This window comes from Dryobates pubescens, chromosome 11 (assembly GCF_014839835.1).
Source record: "Dryobates pubescens isolate bDryPub1 chromosome 11, bDryPub1.pri, whole genome shotgun sequence".
Classification (NCBI taxonomy): domain Eukaryota; kingdom Metazoa; phylum Chordata; class Aves; order Piciformes; family Picidae; genus Dryobates; species Dryobates pubescens.
In genome coordinates, this window is record NC_071622.1 from 33,755,096 (window position 1) to 33,773,631 (window position 18,536).

The window sequence follows — 18,536 nt, forward strand, 5'->3', positions numbered from 1 at the left end:
TGGAAGGGACCTCCGGAGATCATCAAGTCCAACCCCCCTGTCCAAGCAGGACCACAGAATGCAGCACAGGACACACAGGAATGCATCCAGATAGGTTTGGAAAGTCTCCAGAGAAGGAGACTCCACAACCTCTCTGGGCAGCCTGTTCCAGTGCTCTGTCACCCTTGCACTGATGAAATGCCTCCTCATGTTGAGTGGAACCTCCTGTGCTGTGATCAAAGAAGCTGCCTCAGGTCGGTCGTTGGCCACAGCGCGTTAGCCGTGCGGCGGTGACGGCTTGGACCGACTTCTCAAGGCCGCCGTGGAGCAGCTCGGCCAGCGCCAGAGCCGCGCTCACGCCACCTCCCTCCCCCGAGCCCGCCCTCGCGCGGGGCCCGCCCCGCCCCGCCCCGAGCGCGCTCTGCGCATGCGCCCTGCTGCCTGGCGCCGTGGCTGAGGCGTCCCGGGGCCGGGCGGGCGCTGCTGCTGAGGGCGGCTTGGCGCTTGCCGCGGGAGGCAGAGGTGAGCCCGGCGCTGGCCCGCCACGGGCCGGCCGCTCGCGATGCCGCTCGGGGCCCGGCGCCGGCAGGCGGCGGCTATTTACACGGCGTTCAGCCTATCCCCTCCGCCGGCTCCTCCCTGCGCCGGGGCGGGGAGCGCTCCGCGGGGGCGCGGGGCGGGCCGGGCCTGCTCCGCCCTCACGCGGCGCCGGGTCCTGCGGTGAGGGGGAGTCCGGCTGCGAGCGCCGGGCAGGGCGTGGGGGAGGGGAAAGCTGGGTGCGAGGGAGGAGAGAGGGGTGCGGCAGGGCTGGGCGGCCGGCGGAGAGTGGCTGTGGGGATGGCGGTGCTGGCGGGCCTGGGAGGTGGGGGTGGGGTGTTACATGGCGTGTGCCTCCCTCCCCCCGGTACTGCTCAGTGTTTCGGGGTGCCGGTGAAAGCCGCAGGGCTGCGCGCAGCCTGCTCTGCTGCTTGCGTGCAGTTGGTGCCTTGAGACAGACAGGAGGGGGTACTGACGTACAGTTTCGTGTGCTCTCAGTCCTTTAGAGACAGTCCTCTGAAACTCATGAACCACCATGCTTGGCAGAAGACCTAGAAAAAGCCCTCAGGCAAAGGGCCAGGGAGCTGCAGTTGCAAAGCAGGTAAGGAAGGTAAACGCCAGGGACATGTGGTTGCAAAGCAAGTCAGGAGGGTAAAGACCAGGGATGTGTGGTTGCAAAGCAGGCAGGGAAACCTCCTACTCCTACTGCAGGGTAGTCTTCAGAACTCTTACTGCTGTTTTCTTGCTGGAATCGCCACTGTTAATAAGCTGTTGCAGGACCGTGAAAAGAAATTGTGTGGTGCCTGTTTTGCAGCTTTCTTTAGTGCATGCTTTCTTAAAGCAAGAATCTGATCTGTACCAGTGGAGGTCTTGCAGGAAGCCACAGTGTTGCAACGCTGTAATCCTGGCATGAGACCTCATGACTCACACTTATAGTAGCTTCCTACCCTAGCTATGTTGAGATTTAATAATAGCTTCAATAATTATATGGAAGCTTTTCTTATACCTTCAAGAAGACAGAAATAAGATCTTCCAGACTAACAAATAACAGCTTCAGAGGCACACGTGGGATAGCATTAAGGTCCTACAAGAGAGACAGTTAATTTCCCAATGTATAGCATAGTGTTTTCTTTCAACAGATAAACTGATAAGTTAGTGTTCCTCTTCTGTAGCTAAAACTGAGCTTAGATGTGTGTGTGTGTGTGCTGGGGTTTTGTTGTACTCTCTACCTTTTGGTGTAATTTCATCAGCCTTGAGAAGAGAAACAACTTTTGGTTGTGATTGACAAGTGTAGGAAGTCAAAATTAGAAATACAGCCAAGGCAAAATTCTGAGTAGAAGTGGCAGAAAAGCAGGATATGGTGAGAGGTGAAGAAAGTTACAACCAGACTGGAACTTCAGAAACTTTTGAAGGTAGATTAGAAGCAAGCTAAACACAGAGGACAAAAAGCTATTCAGAGTGTAGAGAAATGCTACAAGGACAGGCTGAGGGAGCTGGGATTGTTCAGCCTGGAGAAAAGGAGGATCCAGAGAGTCTTAATAGCAGCCTGCCAGTACCTGAGGAGAGCCTACAGGAAGGATGGAGAGAGACTGTTTACAAAGGCCTGCAGTGACAGGACGAGGGGCAATGGCTTTAAGGTAGAGAAGAGCAGATTCAAATTGGATGTTAGGAACAAGTTCTTTACAATGAGGGTGATGCAACACTGGAACAGGTTGCCCAGGGAGGTGGTTGAGGCTCCTTCCCTGGAGATATTCAACATGAGGCTGGACAAGGCCCTGGGCAACCTGATCTAGTTGGGGGTGTCACTGCTGACTGCAGGGAGGTCCCTTCCAGCCTGGACCTTTCTATAATTCTAAATAAGAAAAGAGGGTGGACTAACATACTAGAGCAGGGAAAACAGCCAAGATCTCCTCTCTTGGTGATTTCTTAGGAACTGACATTCTTCTGCTGAGGCAGAATGGTATAGACAGAGCTCTGTCATGTCACAGTTGCTGTGGTATGCAGCATTCCTCAGTGGGTGGTAGTATGCACTTTAGTTCATTTCAACAAGGGAGAAGATAAAAGGTGAAAATGTCTTCCCCAAACCCCTGCACTCTAAAAAGTTGAAGAGTAAATAAAGGATCTGATTAACACACTTTGCTCATTTAGGACACTTAGGTGTTCGGTCTGGCTTACAGCATGGAGGATTGTTTCTTGAGACAGATGCACTCGCAAATTAATCTAAACTTATCTTGTGCTATGGAGTGTGTCAACTTCAAGGGCTTTTATGGTTTCTTTTGTTCTCTTTTGTTAAATGTTTCTTTAATGCTGTTTATTTATTGGGAATGTGCCTCACTGAACAGATTGAGAGACTCAGAGCTAGAACTGGATTCTGCTCTGGGCTTGGTTCCTTACTACACTTGCTTCACTTTTTCCTTTTGCAGTGTAGGAAGGAACAGCTGCTGCTTGCTCCTCACCTGTTTTGTATGTTGATAAAAGCTCACCATTATAAATATTGCCTAATTAAATCTTGTCCTGACCTTCTTTCTGCTCTGTCCAAGGCTGCACATATGTTTTGTTCCTGGGAAGGGAGGCAGAGGGTGGCCAACTGGTGTGCCTAGTGCCTTACAGAATGGCAAGGGCATGATCAGCGCCAGTAAACAAAGACCTGCTGGTTTTGAATACTGGTCCCTGTGCCTCAGTTATGTTTTACATTCTCCTGGGGGATTATAGAAGAAAAGAGGGACACTGAATATTTCAAGGTAATAGCCACCAGCACCTCTATTCCCACAGGCTTAAAAAAAAAAGTTGTTATTCACACTAGTTTATAAACTGACAAGCTTCTGGCAGCTCTTCAGACCTTTGGAGGCAGGAGTAGATTGTTAAGCCTAGGGAAAATTGTTAAGCCTAGTGATTTTTATTCCTTGCTTGAGAAGCTGAGCTGCTGCCTGCTTGGCCTTGTGAAGACCAATAACCCAGCAGGGGCTTGTGCTTTGGAAAGGTCCGAGGACAGCTACTCCCCCACCCCCACAGGATGAATCTAATTCAGTGAATTCATGCTTATAAAAAGGCTTAGCACCCTTTGAATAAGAATGTTGTTATTCCTGGGGCAGTTAGTGCCTTAACCAGCAATATGAAAATTGAGATCAAATGGCATTTTAGAAGATTGCCTTTTAGCCACAGACCTGAGAGATCTCCCTGAGACTTGGTGCCTTGGGCATGGCTTGCAACAACTGAGCAATAGCTCCCCTCTGCTTCATCAAGTTCTGATTCCTGTTTTTCATGGCATTACCTGAGGTGCTGCCACTGAGCTGATGATTCCGTGTTTCATGAGTTGCAAGCAGTCCCCCAGAAGTACAGAACAGCTCTGTACATGTTAATATCGCTTCCTTGAACAGCTAAGGGTGAAATCCCTGCAGTGGGTGCGTGCCAGGCCTGTGCTGGGTGAGCCATGGGTGAATACTTTGGAGCTGAGCTGTTACAGACTGCCCTGAACTTCCCTGATGATGCCTGCTGTGTGAGGCTCCCTGTGACAGGCATCATCCTGATTTACCTCCTTACCTCAGACTGTTAGATAGGCTTGATTTAAAGAAATCATTGATTGTGCAAGGTTTTAGAGGGAGGATTTGTGGCTTATTAAGATTTCTGTTCCTTATGTGGGGTTTGGGTGGCTGCTGTGCCTTGTTCTGGTGATGGAGGTGCTCTGAGAGTGGCCCTTAAACAAGTGCACATAATGCATGAAAACATTTCAGTGGTGCAGGCACTGTCATGGTTTGGGTGCCATGGCTGTTCTCACTGCAGGATTTGATTCTTCATTTTCCCTTGGCTCCAGCTGGGGCTGTTTGTAGATTTCAATCCTGAAGAGATGCTGCTGGCTGCAGAGGATGGTGGCGATGATGGGGACCTAGAAGCAGAGCTTGCTGCTCTCACAGGAGCAAAAGTGAAAGAAGGCAAATCAAAACCAAAAGGGAGAAGTAAGTTGAAGTATCTGGATTTTATTTATTGACAACCCAAATAATTTATTGAAGGTACCTGTTCAAAAACCACTGGTTTATCTGAAATGGTTTCCCATTACTGGTGGAATCTGAAATTGCAACTGCTCTTTACTCAGAAGTGAAGCTGTTAGGACTCAAAAAGGGTAAAAGGCTTCTGCCTGTGTTTCTGTTTAATGACTAAGTGAAGGCATGCTTGTTTAGCACATGGAAAGTGTAGGATGAAGTGTAGTTGGTTTTGGCTAATGATCTCCAGAGGTCCCTTCCAACCCCCTAACATCCTGTGAATTCAAAGGGGAAATTGTCTTGTGGAAGGGGGATTTGTTGTTTGGTCCTTCTGATTTTGTTTGAAGACTGAACTTAGTGAGTGAACATTATCCTTGCAGTTACGTGGAGTCTGTAACCAAAACTGAATGCCCTTTTAAGGGGGAAATTCTGGAACTGATGGAATTACTTGGAGAATCCTGTGTCTTGTGCTAGGCAGCAGGTCAGAGTGTCCCTTGAAATGGATCATTGCGTTGTTGATGTTTTAGTTGGGCCTGGTACTGCTTGCGTGCAGCCGTGCAGCATTCTGCAGGGTTTCTGTAATGCACTGTAAATGCAGGCTGCTGTTGAGGGGGATCAGCTCCTCCAGTGAGCTGGTGTTACCTGTTTGTGGAGCTGCAGGATGAACTGGTTCAGCAAACAGATCTGTGAAAATAAAACAGCTGTTGCCATGCTGGGTGCACAGCTGAGGCAGGTCCTTGATCTGGTTTTGCTACCTGCCTGCTTGAATGGTGCTGTGGCTACAAGCTCTTGAGATGGGCCAAGGAGAATGGGACTTGTCCTTGCTTACAGGCTTGTGAGCAGGTGTTGGAAAGTACTGCAACTGCAGCCTTACTTACAGCTTTGTAGTACTTTGCCTGTGATATTTGAAGGGACTTTGCCCAAAGCAGCAGAGAAATAAAGACTTTAAAAACAGTTAGAAAAAGTGCTTGTCTGAGCACTGTGATTGATGACAGACAAGGTGGGGTTGTGTCTAAAGCTAAACTCTAAATCATTGCCACTCTTCAGATTGTAGCAAACCCTTAAAGCTGATCAGTATCATCGTGCTGGTAAGCACAACATCTGCTATTGGACACATGGTTTAAACATGTGGTGTAGTGTTTTGAGAATGAGCCTCTGTCTCAGAAGGTCTTGAGCTGTTGTCAGCTTTTCAAGTGCTGACTTCTTGGCCTCTTCCTGTCACTCACTGACTGTGTTTTTTCAGTCTCTATTCCTAAGAGGGAAATAAAATTGCAGGTGGACATGTGCTATGTGCTAAAGGTGTGTCATGGCTCATAAAACTCTTTTCCAGAATCCCTTATAGCTGTTCTGTTTCACATTTTATAGATTAGAAGCTTGCAGAAGATGAGCAACTGAACAGCTGGCACTGTGGGCTCTGAGACTTGGTAGAGTGTAGTGATGAGGACGTGCTGCATGGTGGGGGCAGGATACAGGACAGCTCCTGGGAAGAGGAAGGGTACAGTAATGATGAGGGAGAAACATCCCATGTGTGGGGAAGGACAGGAAAAAGAGACCTGTTACAATATGTACAGTGCTCAGTTCTTGGCTGAGCACAAGGTGCAATAATTCACTCCTGAAGTGATCTCTTCCTCTGGCTTGAAGATGCAGAAGCTGTCCAGCTGCAGCACCTTAACTACAGAGGTGTCTGCTGTCTGTGCCTGGTTAAGTGCCAGCTGGCCAGCCACTCAGGTGTTTGAAGTTGTATCCCTGCACTTGCCATACCACATTGGAATTGCTTCTATTGAGGCCTTTTGTAAGGACCACTCTGATTCCTGAAGTGCATCTTTGGGTATGCCCTACTGTACTGGTGGTGGAGTTTTGCTAAGGGTCAGACATGAGCAACACATCTGAATTACTGATATGGTAGAAGAGGTCCTTTGAAGAGAATCAGCTTTGTACCTGAGTTTGCTTTCAGCTGATTCAGCAAATGCAGGGAACAGATGGGGTCTGGGTTTAGCTCCATTCCACCTGGCTGTAAAGCTCTGTGCTGCAGATCTCTCTTTTATGCATGTTCACTGCCACTGGTGAGTCACAGTCATGTGTCTGCACAGGGAAGTATCAGAGGCTTTTATGGGCACTGCTGGGATTTGTGTGCAAAGAATTGCACCTCTCAGAGAGTGTGGAGGAAGTTGATAGCTAAGGAAGATATGGTTGGCATAGAGTGGAGTAGAGACAAGAACTTGACAAGGAATTAAGTAGTGCTTTCAGGGTGAAGACCAGAGGAGAAATTACAAGATGACAACCCAGAAAGAGTTGGAAAAGGGAGGTTCTCATGGGCATGAGAGCAGTGCAGAAAAGCAGTCAGAGAGACAGAAGAAACAGCACTCTTCCTGGTTTTCTTAGCAGTTCTCTGGGTGAGAGTTCTGCCCCTGCTTTTGGGCTCAGGACAAGGATGATGCCTTGATTGGGAGCATTCTGTTTCCATATGCTGTGTGTGAATTTGCAGTGCTGGTTGATGCATAAACCAAAGAGTTTCTCAGAGCAGAAAGATTTTGTTGTCATCTTGCTGTCTTCAAACACATAGGTAGTTTGCTGTGCTCCTTCCTTGTCATGGTAACAGCCAGTGGCTTGGCTTAAGGCTTGTGTTGTGCAGCAGGTCTCTAAAACTGCTGTTAATCTGATGATGATTCAAAGGATAAATATATACCTAGTTTAAGATGAGATAGAGAGACATTCTTCTGCTTAAGACTCTAGAGTGACTGCTGGAATCTCAGCAAAGACAAACTGCAGTGATGCAGTTGTAGTTTGCCTGGGAACTCTTTGAATTCAGCACTGTTGATGGTGAGTGCTTTGAGCTATGTTGTGTGGCTGTGTGTGCTGCACACATTAGAACATATTTATGGCTTGGAAAGGGAATGTGAACAGAAGTTTCAGCAGCAGGTGTGCTGGGATGCAAGTGTTGATATCTTGTGCATTGAAATGTGGGGCTCACTTGGTGATGTCTTGAGCTAGAATGCTTTTAACTCACAGTAGTTCAGTGTGAGGGGAGAGGAAAAGGGATAGAACTGGGAAAAGGAAATTGCTGGCACTGAGGGAGGGATGGATGGATGTGGACTGCTTGTGTTCCATATCAAGTCAGGATTTATTCTGTCCATCAGGGGCCATACCAGGAGTGAATTACATTTTGTTAGGGTAAACTGACAGGAGACAAAGGACACAGAACAGGAAGACTTGACAAAGGTGCTGAGTCTAAGCTTTGTTAATATGGACAACCATGTCATAAATATCTAGCATCAGCTTGAAACTAGTTGAGATGTTTATTCCTACTGGGAGCAGAGGCTGCTCCAGCAGTTCCCTTTCATGCACAGAAAGATTTGTTCCTCAACAGCTTCTATTCATTTTCTCTCATGCCAGCACTGATTGTTATTTTAACTGAGGAATGCAGCTCTGACAAAACGTCAGAGAACAGCAGTGTTCTGTGGTTTGTGCTTGGAAAATTGAAGTCTCTTCCTTATCAATAACATTTCTGTTAGGAGTTGTTATTGTAAATTATACCATACAAGTACTTAGGAGTGTCTTCAGTCAGCCTAGGAGCTTAAGGTGGCTTGCAGGAGCTCTTCCCTGAAGCAGCTGTTGCACCCAGTCCCACTTGTCTGTCTTACACAGCCTGAAATGTCCTCTTGTGCCAGCCTAGCAAAGTCTGTGGCCCTGCTCCCACCATACCTGCTCGTCTAGCACAGTGATTTTGGTTTGCCACTCAGGCTCCTTGCAAGAGTAACCAGACATTACTGCTGTAGGTGAGAGCTGATTTCTGAGCTAGGTTACTGAGTGCATTCATTTTCCTTGCCTCATGCCTTCCCTGTCACTCTCAGAAGCACCAGCACTGCTTTTCTCCCAGATGTCCACTTCCCCAGTCCTTGCCCTTTCTCCATGAATATTCCATCCTTACCTGTGGCTCTGTCCTGTAGAGGCGGAGCCAGAGGAGAATTCACTGCTCATGTTCAGCTGGTAGCAGCTCCTTCAGAATTTATACTGACTGCATAACTGTTCCTTGGGATTTATGGCTCCTTGTGGTTTCTTTTTGCAGCTCCTCTGCCCATGGATCATATTGAAAAGATGGCTGCGGAGTGTATGAAGGACCTGAATGAAGATGACGAGGAAGAAGCAGATGATGAGGACTTGGAGAAGGACACAGACCTGCTGGTATGCATAACACTGTTAGCAAAAAGGTTTGGTGTGTCTTTGCTGTTTGTCTGGGGACTTTTTTAAACAGCATTTAGCAGAAGTGTCCATTAGCTTTGTGGTGAGAAGCTAAAAATATTGCAGGAGCATTCCAGTAGGGAAAAGGTTTTGCAGGATCCAGCCTTACCCAGAGCAAGAGACTTTCCTAACTAACATTCATGTGTTTGAGGGTCTTGGAGAGGTGAGGGGAGCAGCAGGAACCCTGTTCCATGTCAGCTGGTGAAACACAGCCAGGGACATTCTTGGGGTGGTGTCTGTCACCATTTTGCTTCTGCCTCAAGCAGTACTTGGCCTGAGAGAAAATCCTTCCTCATTTCAGTGAGGGAGCTGGCAGGCAGGGTGTCAGTAGGGACACTTGGGAAATGCCAGATTTGGGGTCGAATCATCTTTGTGAAGGTGCTTCAGAACTTGAGCTTCAAACTTTTGTGGTGGTCCTGGAGCTGCAGCATGGCTGTCGAGTGGGATGTGGCTTCCTGTTGAGAACACAAGAGCCAGTATTTAGAAAAGCAAAAGCCAGCAACACAAGAAATGTGTTGGGATGGAACACGAGATGTTTCCACTCTTTGTTTGATTTCAAGGTCCACCCAAAGGTTTTGGAGCTCGAGACTCGGTTTTATTTTGTCTTTTGTGGAAACAGAAGGTGTAGAGAAGCCTTTTGTTGGCATTTCCTTTCACTCTAGGCAGAACTGCAGGAAGTTCTGGAGGAGGAGGGAGAGCCGGGAAGCTGTGAGGATGAAACGATAGCAATGGAGCCTTCCACAGCTGGACCAGAAAAGGAGCAACCTGAGCTGCAGCCACAGGTAGGACAGAGCTCCATCTTCCTGACAGCTCTGCTCAGTCACTGTTGTCATGCAGCTTACACAGGGGTCACCAACAAGGATCTAGAGAGTTCTTGTCCTCCAAGGAAGGGCAGGCTGCACTAGTGCTGTCTCCTCTGTGGAAGCCAGGGCCATACTAATACTGGGTGAGTTATGTGCTTTGTTCAGAGGGGGATTTTTTGGTCATGTTAGTATAGAACTGAGGAGGTGAGCAGTTGGATTGAGGCATGCCTTGTCTCTCATTACACTGGAGCATGCAGACTGCCTTCCAGGCTCCCAGAGTTGGTATCTTCCCTCTCAGGGTACTGAGCAGTGTGCTGAAGTTGTGACATTTGTTGTGACTCAGCATTTTCGATGCCTTTGGAGTTTGCCTCAGCAGCAGTAGCTTTCTCAGCTTCATTTGTCAATCCTCATGCAGTCAGATCCTTTACTGGGTTACTGCCACTTGTCTGTTGTGTGCTACAGATTGCAGGGCCCCTGTGCACTGGGCCCATTAATAACTGGGTGTGAGGGTGTTTCTGCAGAGGTAATGGCACTGATTGTGTCAGCAGCCATCTGAAAGGGCTCTGGCTGGGGAGTGTTTGCACGTAGCCACTCAAAGCTTTGCTTCAGCTGCTTTTGTCACTGAACTAATTCCAGGCTGGAGGAGGAGAAGGAGGAGAAAGAGCTCAAGGGGTAAAGCCAGGCTGAAGAAGCCCAGAATGGAGCAAACTAGCATGTTTTAAAAAGAAAAAGTAAAGTGTTTTGCCAAAATACCTCTTCACACCCTCTGTTGTGTGGTGTTTGAGAGGCTTTACTGTTCTTTTCACCTACTCCCTAGCCACATGGCTGCAGTTACCCTGTGGCTGTGAGGTTTCTGGATGTCTCCACCCATTCTTCTCCATTACACTTCTGAGAGAGAGCCCAGAGGTGGGTCCCGGGACTGCTGGGGCGGTACAAGAGCTCCTCTGTTTCCCGGCCTGCCTGCTGCTTGTGCCCACGGGCAGGGGTGTGTGTGGAAGGGGAATATTTGTGTTTCAGTGCTGTGGGAAAACTCAAAAGGTTGGATGAAATCAGCTTTCTTGATTTGTTTTATTATTTTTTCTGAGACCACCTCACTTCCTGCTGTTACCAGTGAGCTGCAGCAGACGATAGAGGAGAGGATTGAGAGCTACAGGTCAGCAATTTCGAATGCAGAGCAGTCAGGGGAGAGTGCCAGAATACGACGATACCAAAGAGGCCTTAAGGTAAGCTGGGTTCATCAGGTGTGTGAGTGAGGGGGAGGCAGAGGCAGCTCTCCAAAGTGTGCTGCAGATTCTTTCCAGATGTCTATATGTGCATCTCTGGAAAGGGGGGAGAAATTCTGGAATGCTGCCTTGAGTTACTTCACAAACATTTCTTGTTAGTTACTGCCAATCTGCTGCAGCAAGTACCCACACCAAGCTTAACTTCAGATGCCCTTTGGGTTTGCTCCTGTTGAGTGTGGTTAGTGGCAGCTGGAGGCAGGGGCTGTGGTAAACACTGGTATTTTGAACCTTTCCCTTTAGATCTGAGGTTGACCTGTGGTGGCTGTTCAGTGTTACCTTAAGGGAAAGATTAGGAGCTTTTCTAACATCCTTCCAGCTCAGCACTGCTGCCTTCCACAGACCCTGACCTTGCACTTGGTTCTGTGAGACAAAGGAAGGTGGCACCTCTCCCTGATTATGCTGGCTGTGCTAGGAAATGACCAGAAGAGGATTTTTCTTGAAGGCAATTACAAATTGCAGGCAGGAGCCGTTCCTTCATCTGTTTCCTTTCCAGCCAGGTGTTGTGCTTGTAGTTAGCTGGCAGTGCCTGGTGATCAGGGCTGTGCAGGCTAACTTCCATTCCCTCTGCTTTCAGCTGTCTCCTGCATCAGACAGCAGCCAGCTTTGCCTTGTTGAGCAAAGCTTTACAGCTCAGCAGGTCTGCTGAGGGAAGAATGTGATGTCTGACTGGCTACCTGGTGTCTTGGGGTACAAAGGGAGCATAGGAGACCAAGCCCAGGGGAGGAGTGCATGAGAAGAAGAGATGTTTGTATGTGTCCGCTGCCTGCCGGCTCGGGAAGGAATGAATGTGACTCTACCTGAGCTTTCAGAGAGCAAGAGGGATGGGCAAAGCAGCTCACCTCATCCAGGAACAAAGCTTAGTGTGCTGCTTTCCCCTTCCTGTATTTCTCAGGGCTGGGAGTTTCCCTGTGCCTGGGTGGTGTAACTAAGGATAACAGACCTCTCAGTTCCTTAATTAGCAAAGCCACGTGCCAGCAAGCAGTGCAGAGTTATCTCTGGTGCTTGGTTCCTGGAACCGGGACTTTCATCTGGGCCTTTAATTCCATTTCCAGTAGGTCTGCCATCCTGCACACGGGAGAGAGCTGTATGTGGGCTGCTGCACTGAACTGAGCCCCAATCTCACAGGCAGCCAGCCCTAAATATCTCTGCCACTGTTGCTTAATCAGGTCAGACAGTGTCGTGGCTAATCAGAAATAGCAGCAGCTCTGTTGGCATTTTATCCTCGTTGTCTTTCTGTGGAAGATGACAAGTTACAGCTTTGGGTTTGGCTTAGTGCAGGCTGCTCTTTGGTCTGTTGGTGGATGGTGCTCTTTGGTCTGGACCTCACAGCAGGAAATTCTGAGGAAAGTACTGGTGGTGGTTGGGGAATGAGCAGCAGCTGGCCTGTGTTAGAGCACAGTGAAAGCTTCTGTGAAGATGATTAGGGGACTAGAACATCTCTCTTATGAAGAAAGGCTGAGGGACTTTGAACATTTTTAACCTGGAGAAGATTGAGAGGGGATCATATCAGTGCTTATAAATACTTAAAGGGTGGGTTTCAGGAGGATGAGGCCAGGCTTTTTTCAGTGGTGCCCAGTGACAGGACAAGAGGTAATAGGCACAGATCTGAACATAGGAAGTTCCATCAAAACATGGGGAAGAATTTCTTTACTTTGAGGGTGGTAGAGCACTGGAACAAGTTGCACATTTGAGGTGGTGGAGTTTTCATCTCTGGAGTCATTCAAAAGCCCACCTGGATGCTGTCCTGTGTAACCTGCACTAGGTGATCCTGCTTTGGCAGGGGGTTTGGACTAGATGATCTCCAGAGGTCCCTTCCAAACCCTATCATTCTGTGCTTCTTGCCATAGCTCAGCAGGTAAAGCTTATTTCCTGTGGTGGTGGTTAATGGGGTTTCTCATGACAGGAAGTGGGTGTTAAATAGGCACATCCATAGGCAGTGACATTCCAGAGCAGTGTGTTTTGTTTTAAAGACATAAAATCCATCTACAGTTGCTATAAATGGCTTCCTTGGTGGCTTTGTGACAAAGCTCACTGGACCACATCAGCTCTCTAGTGATTGTATCACAGAATCACAGAATGTTGGGAGCTGGAAGGGACCTTGAAAGATCATCCAGTCCAACCTCCCTGCCAGGGCAGGATCACCTATACCAGGCCACACAGGAGTACATCCAGGCAGCTCTTGATTATCTCCAGAGAGGGACACTCCACAACCCCCCTGGGCAGCCTGTTCCACTGTTCTGTCACCCTCACAGCACAAAAATTCTTCCTCATGTTTTCATAGAACTTCCTCTGCCTCAGCTTCCACCACTGCCCCTTGTGCTGTCATTGGGCATCACCCAGCAGAGCCTGGCTCCATCCTCTTGGCACTCACTCTGCACATCTTGATAAACATGAATGAGGTCACCCCTCAGGCTCCTCCACTCCCCTAATAATTTTTGTGGCTTTGCACTGGACTCTTTCAAGCAGTTCCCCGAGGTCCTTCCTGAACTGAGGGGCCCAGAACTGGACACAGTACTCCAGATGCAGCCTCACCAGGGCAGAGTAGAGGGGGAGGAGAACCTCTCTTGACCTTCTAACTGCAGCCCTCCTAATCCAGCCCAAAATGGCTTTGGCGTTTTTGGCCACAAGAGCACATTGCTGGCTCATGGTCAACCTCCCATCCACTAGGACCCTCAGGTTCTTTTCCCCTTCACTTCTCTCCAACAGGTCAGTCCCCAACCTATACTGATCCAGGCAGTTGTTGAGGTGCTTGCAGTTGTGTTCCTTGGGTATGAAGCCCTTCACATTGTGTGGCTCTGGTGATTGGACACTTTTCCCTAGCGCTGAAGTTGGCCTTGAAATGAAATAGGGGCTGAAGAGCAGAGATCTGTTGTGGTGTGTGTGATAGATAAGAACATGTGTAGGGGAATGAATTGGTGTTTGTTTTATACTAGTACTGTGGTTGATGAAAAGCCTGGTGACTGCTGTTCTGTCTCTGCCAGACGCTGGAGACCATGCTCGCAGCAGTGAAGAAAGGCAAGAAAATCAATGAGGAAGAAATGCCACCTCCTGTTGCAACAGGGAAGAGTTCTACTCGATTACCTCAAGCTGTAGGAGTGGAGCTAGAGAATTTAGGAGATTCAGTCAGTGTCCCACCAGAGAATAAAGCTGAGTCTTCTGGTGATGATGAGCAGAAGACCTTTCAGGAGCAGCCAGTGCAGCATCTGGAATCAGAGTCTCTACAGGGTGATGCTGCTTCTAGTCCTACAGTGGAAACAGGTACCATGATCTGACAGGAAGAGCAGTTGTATCACTGTTCTGGTGCTGCATCTGCCTTGGTGTTTGTACTGTGCAGCAAAGCTCTGCTTGTGCTGGAGCTCCCCTCCCGAGTGTTTCGGGCGGCTGTCAGTGGGCGGCTGAATTTCTGGTACTGGAATCAGTTGTTGCCACAGAGCTCTTGAATGCACTGCATCAGCATCTTTCACTTAACTTCTCCTGTGCCTCAGTTTCTCCTTCAATGTTGTGACCTGGAATTCTACACTTCAAAGTGTTCTTGAGATACCAACTAAAAGACTTTGAAGTGGGTGGTTAGAGTCATAGAATTGTTTGGGTTGGAAGAGACCTCCAAGATCATCCAGTCCAACCATCAACCCAACACTATGGCCATTAAACTGTGTCCCCAAGTTTCTTGAGCACCTCCAGGGATGGGGACCCCACCACCTCCCTGGGCAAGCCTGCTCCAGTGCCTGACCACTCCTGCAGGAAAGAAATCCCTCTCAATCTCCAACCCAGATCATCCCCAGCACAACTTCAGGCCATTTCCTTTTCATCTCTTGGTGCCTTTAACCTGCTCTTACATGGAATGCTTACATGGTTGTGTCTGGCAAGACTTGTCCAGGCTGGAGGAAAGAAGGACTTGTGTAAGATGGCTGTGTGATTCAGAGCAAAAGAGGACAAGGGCAAGGGTGGGATGCAAGGGATGCACATCTTGTGTGCTCCAAGCCTCAGCATTGCTTTGTTCTCACAGATCAGAGCAGCAGCACACGAGCGTTACTGCTTGCAAGGCAGAAGGAGTACAAATTAGCAGCTCTGAAAGCCAAGCAGCAAGGGGATCTGGAGAAAGCAAAGGAATACATGAAGGCAGGCAAGGTAAGCACACAGATCCTGAATGCTGACCATAGCCTGGGCAGCAAGTGCCAGATACTCATTGTGGTACTGGCAAGTCTTGGACTCACTAAAATAAATCTTCTGCTTTGTTTTATTGTTGTGTTGTTTTTTTTCCTGCATTAGAAATTTAACATAGTCTTGGAAGCTCTGGACACTGGGCAGCCAATAGACCTCCAGAATATGCCTCCACCTCCTGAGGGTAAGGCTTTTCTTCCAGAAGCCCTTTTGTAAGTCTCTCTGCGCTGTAGTGGTATGATTCTGCATTTGGTGGCAAACTGAAGATGATGTAGGTGTAAGGCTTACTGCATAATCAAATTTGAATCAGGGCTAACAAAGGAAAATGAGATATCATTGTTTATGGTGTGAAGTTCAAGTAGGTGCTGATGGCTGATACTCTTGGGTCTGTAGATTTAGATATTGCCAGCCAGTATTTAAAGTGGAAGGGAAAGAAAGGTAATGACCCATGCTGACAGTTTTCTGGCATACATGATGGTTGTGTGGATGGGCAGAGGAAGAGGTTACCAAACAGATTGCAGTGCAGCAAAGGCTACTTCTTAAAGCAGGTTACTAACATTAAAGCACATTGCTGACATTGTGCTGGGTTAGGAACTGGCTGGATGGCCAGGCCCAGGGAGTGGTGGTGAATGGTGCCACATCAAGCTGGCAGCCAGGGATCAGTGTTGGGCCCAACCCTGTTCAATTTGCAGAATACAGAATTAACCAGGTTGGACCTTGGAGATCATCAAGTCCAACCTATCACCCAACACCATCTAATCAGCTAAACCATGGCACTGAATGCTTCATCCAGGCTGTTTATAAACACTTCCAAGGATGGTGACTCCACCACCATACCTTCATTTATGATATGGATGAGAGGATTGATTCCACCATTAGTAAGTTTGCAGTTGGGAGCAGGTGTTGATCTGTTGGAGTTGCTTTACAGAGGGATCTTAACAGGTTGGATAGATGGGCAGAGTCCAAGGGCATGAGATTGAACAAGTCTAACTTCTACACTTTGGCCACAACAACCCCATGCAGTGCTACAGGCTGGGGTCAGAGTGGCTGGAGAGCGGCCAGGCAGAAAGGGACCTGGGGGTGCTGGTTGATAGTAGTCTGAACATGAGCCAGCAGTGTGCCCAGGTCGCCAAGAAGGCCAGTGGCATCCTGGCCTGCATCAGGAACAGTGTGGCCTGCAGGAGCAGGGAAGTCATTCTGCCCCTGAACTCTCTGCTGGTTAGGCCACACCTTGAGTCCTGTGTCCAGTTCTGGGCCTCTCAGTTTAAGAAAGATGTTGAGATGCTGGAATGTGTCCAGAGAAGGGCAACAAAGCTGGGGAGAGGTCTGAAGCAGAGCCCTGAGAGGAGAGGCTGAGGGAGCTGGGGGTGTTTAGCCTGTAAAAGAGGAGGCTCAGGGGAGACCTCATTGCTCTCTACAGCTACCTGAAGGGAGGTTGCAGCCAGGTGGGGATTGGTCTCTTCTAGCCAACAGTAACAGAAGAAGAGGACACAGTCTCAAGCTGCGCCAGAGGAGGTTTAGGCTGGAGGTGAGGAAGAAATTCTTCCCAGAAAGAGTGAGTGGCATTGGAATGTGCTGCCCAGGGAGGTGGTGCAGTCACCATCCCTGGAAGTGTTTAAAAACAGCCTGGATGAGGCACTTGTTGCCATGGTTTAGTTGATGAGATGATGTTGGGTGACAGGTTGGACTCAATGATTGTGAAGGTCTTTTCCAACCTGGTTCATTCTGTAATTAAGATACTTTGATCCTTGCAAGAGAGGGAGGTTTCAGCAACAGATCTACTATCACCACCAAGGAATATTTGGTCTGTGCAGCTCAGTGTTTGAAACCATTCACTTTCAGTAGAGAGTTTCACTTATAGGATCTAAAGGACAGATTCTTTTATTTCCATAAACATGAGATTTGTGGCTCTGATTTTATAATAGTTACAAACTGATCCTCAAATGGCAGTAGAGATAAACTTCACCCATGATACCATCCTGCCTTGGAAAGTGCAGGATTTTTGCAGGGGCTATTTTTGTAGTTTTCTGAGCTAAGCACTGTTACACCATGCCAGAAAGTTGGGGATCTGACTGGGTGCTGTCAGTTGCTTCCTTTTGGAATCATGCCTTTTGTTACTAGGGTATTTTAGTCAATTAGCAATGGTGTTCACTCTTCCCATCTGCCAAGATACCAAGTTATATTTTGAGGAGAGAATTCTTAGAATACTGGAGCTGGGGTGGGGTTTTTTTGTTGTTGTTGTGGGGCTTTTTATTATTTTGGGGGTTTTATTTTCTTGGGTTGGGTTTGGTTTGTTTTTTATTCTTCTCCCCTCAGGCAGCCCTAACCCAAATTAAATCAGCCTCTGAGATTTTCTGTTCTAAAGCTTTTCTCTGATTAATGGGAGCCTTAGGCTTAACCTAGCCATGTAGATGCTGTTTGGAAGGCAGAAAGCTTTCAGGAAGATGCTATGATTAAATTGGTTTTCTGAGGGGCATCAGTTGACTTCTGCTGTTTGTGGAGCATGCTGTGAAACTTCCTGCTTTCCTTGCTTTGCAGATCTTGAAAGCTTAAGGAACATGCAAGATGCATCCAAGCAAACGGTACCAGGTCCAGGGGGAAGTTCCCAGGATCTCATTACACCTGAACCTCAGCCCCAGGAAGCTGAAGGTAGGATTTCTGGTGTCCTGTAGCAAGCCATATAAAATAGCAGGGAGGGAGGGCACTTCCAGGTCTGCCTCATCCCACTGAACTGCAGCAGGCCTGAGCAAACCCAGTTCACGTTGCTCAACACTGCTGCTGATCCCAGCTGTGCTTCTGCTCTGCACCAGTAATGGGAGCAGAGTTAATAAACTCTTCTGAGGAGAATTGTCTTCCTAGGAAGACTTTGCAGTAATGCTTGTGTCTGCAGCAGGCAAGGAGGGAGGAGAGACAGGCAACTTCATGTTCTGAAATCTGAATCCTGTGTCATTTCCTTGACTGTCTGTTTCCAAGCTTCCCTGCAGCAGCCAAAGACGGTGCTGGAGGCCCTGCAGCAGAGGCTGGAGAAGTACAGGGCAGCAGCAGCACAGGCCAGAGCCAGCGGGCAGGAGAGGAAGGCCAGGATGCACGACAGGATAGCCAAGGTAAAACACACAGGGGTGAGAATGCATGAGAGGATAGCCAGGGTAAAACATGGATGGGAGGATGCACCAGAGGATAGCCAAGGTAAAACAAACACAGCGGGGTGAGGATGCACCAGAGGATAGCCAAGGTGAAACAAACACAGGGGGGTGAGGATGCACCAGAGGATAGCCAAGGTGAAACAAACACAGGGGGGTGAGGATGCACCAGAGGATAGCCAAGGTGAAACAAACACAGCGGGGTGAGGATGCACCAGAGGATAGCCAAGGTGAAACAAACACAGGGGGGTGAGGATGCACCAGAGGATAGCCAAGGTGAAACAAACACAGGGGGGTGAGGATGCACCAGAGGATAGCCAAGGTGAAACAAACACAGGGGGGTGAGGATGCACCAGAGGATAGCCAAGGTAAAACAAAGGGGTGTGAGCTGTCTGCAGCAGCACAGCCTCTGCAGTG

The 18,536-nt window shown here is 48.4% G+C and overlaps 1 protein-coding gene across 1 annotated transcript in view; it reads left to right on the forward strand.

Moving 5' to 3' along the window:
- The first annotated feature begins 884 nt into the window (after positions 1–884).
- Positions 885–18,536, forward strand: part of CC2D1B (coiled-coil and C2 domain containing 1B) — a 37,345-nt gene continuing 19,693 nt past the window's right edge. The window contains exons 1-10 of the mRNA XM_009908049.2: positions 885–1,117; positions 4,328–4,469; positions 8,560–8,675; positions 9,395–9,514; positions 10,621–10,758; positions 13,800–14,076; positions 14,825–14,946; positions 15,088–15,163; positions 17,518–17,628; positions 17,953–18,083. Of these exons, the coding sequence (XP_009906351.2) occupies positions 1,052–1,117; positions 4,328–4,469; positions 8,560–8,675; positions 9,395–9,514; positions 10,621–10,758; positions 13,800–14,076; positions 14,825–14,946; positions 15,088–15,163; positions 17,518–17,628; positions 17,953–18,083 (1,299 nt within the window). The 5' untranslated portion in view covers positions 885–1,051. The remainder of the gene's footprint in view (positions 1,118–4,327; positions 4,470–8,559; positions 8,676–9,394; positions 9,515–10,620; positions 10,759–13,799; positions 14,077–14,824; positions 14,947–15,087; positions 15,164–17,517; positions 17,629–17,952; positions 18,084–18,536) is intronic.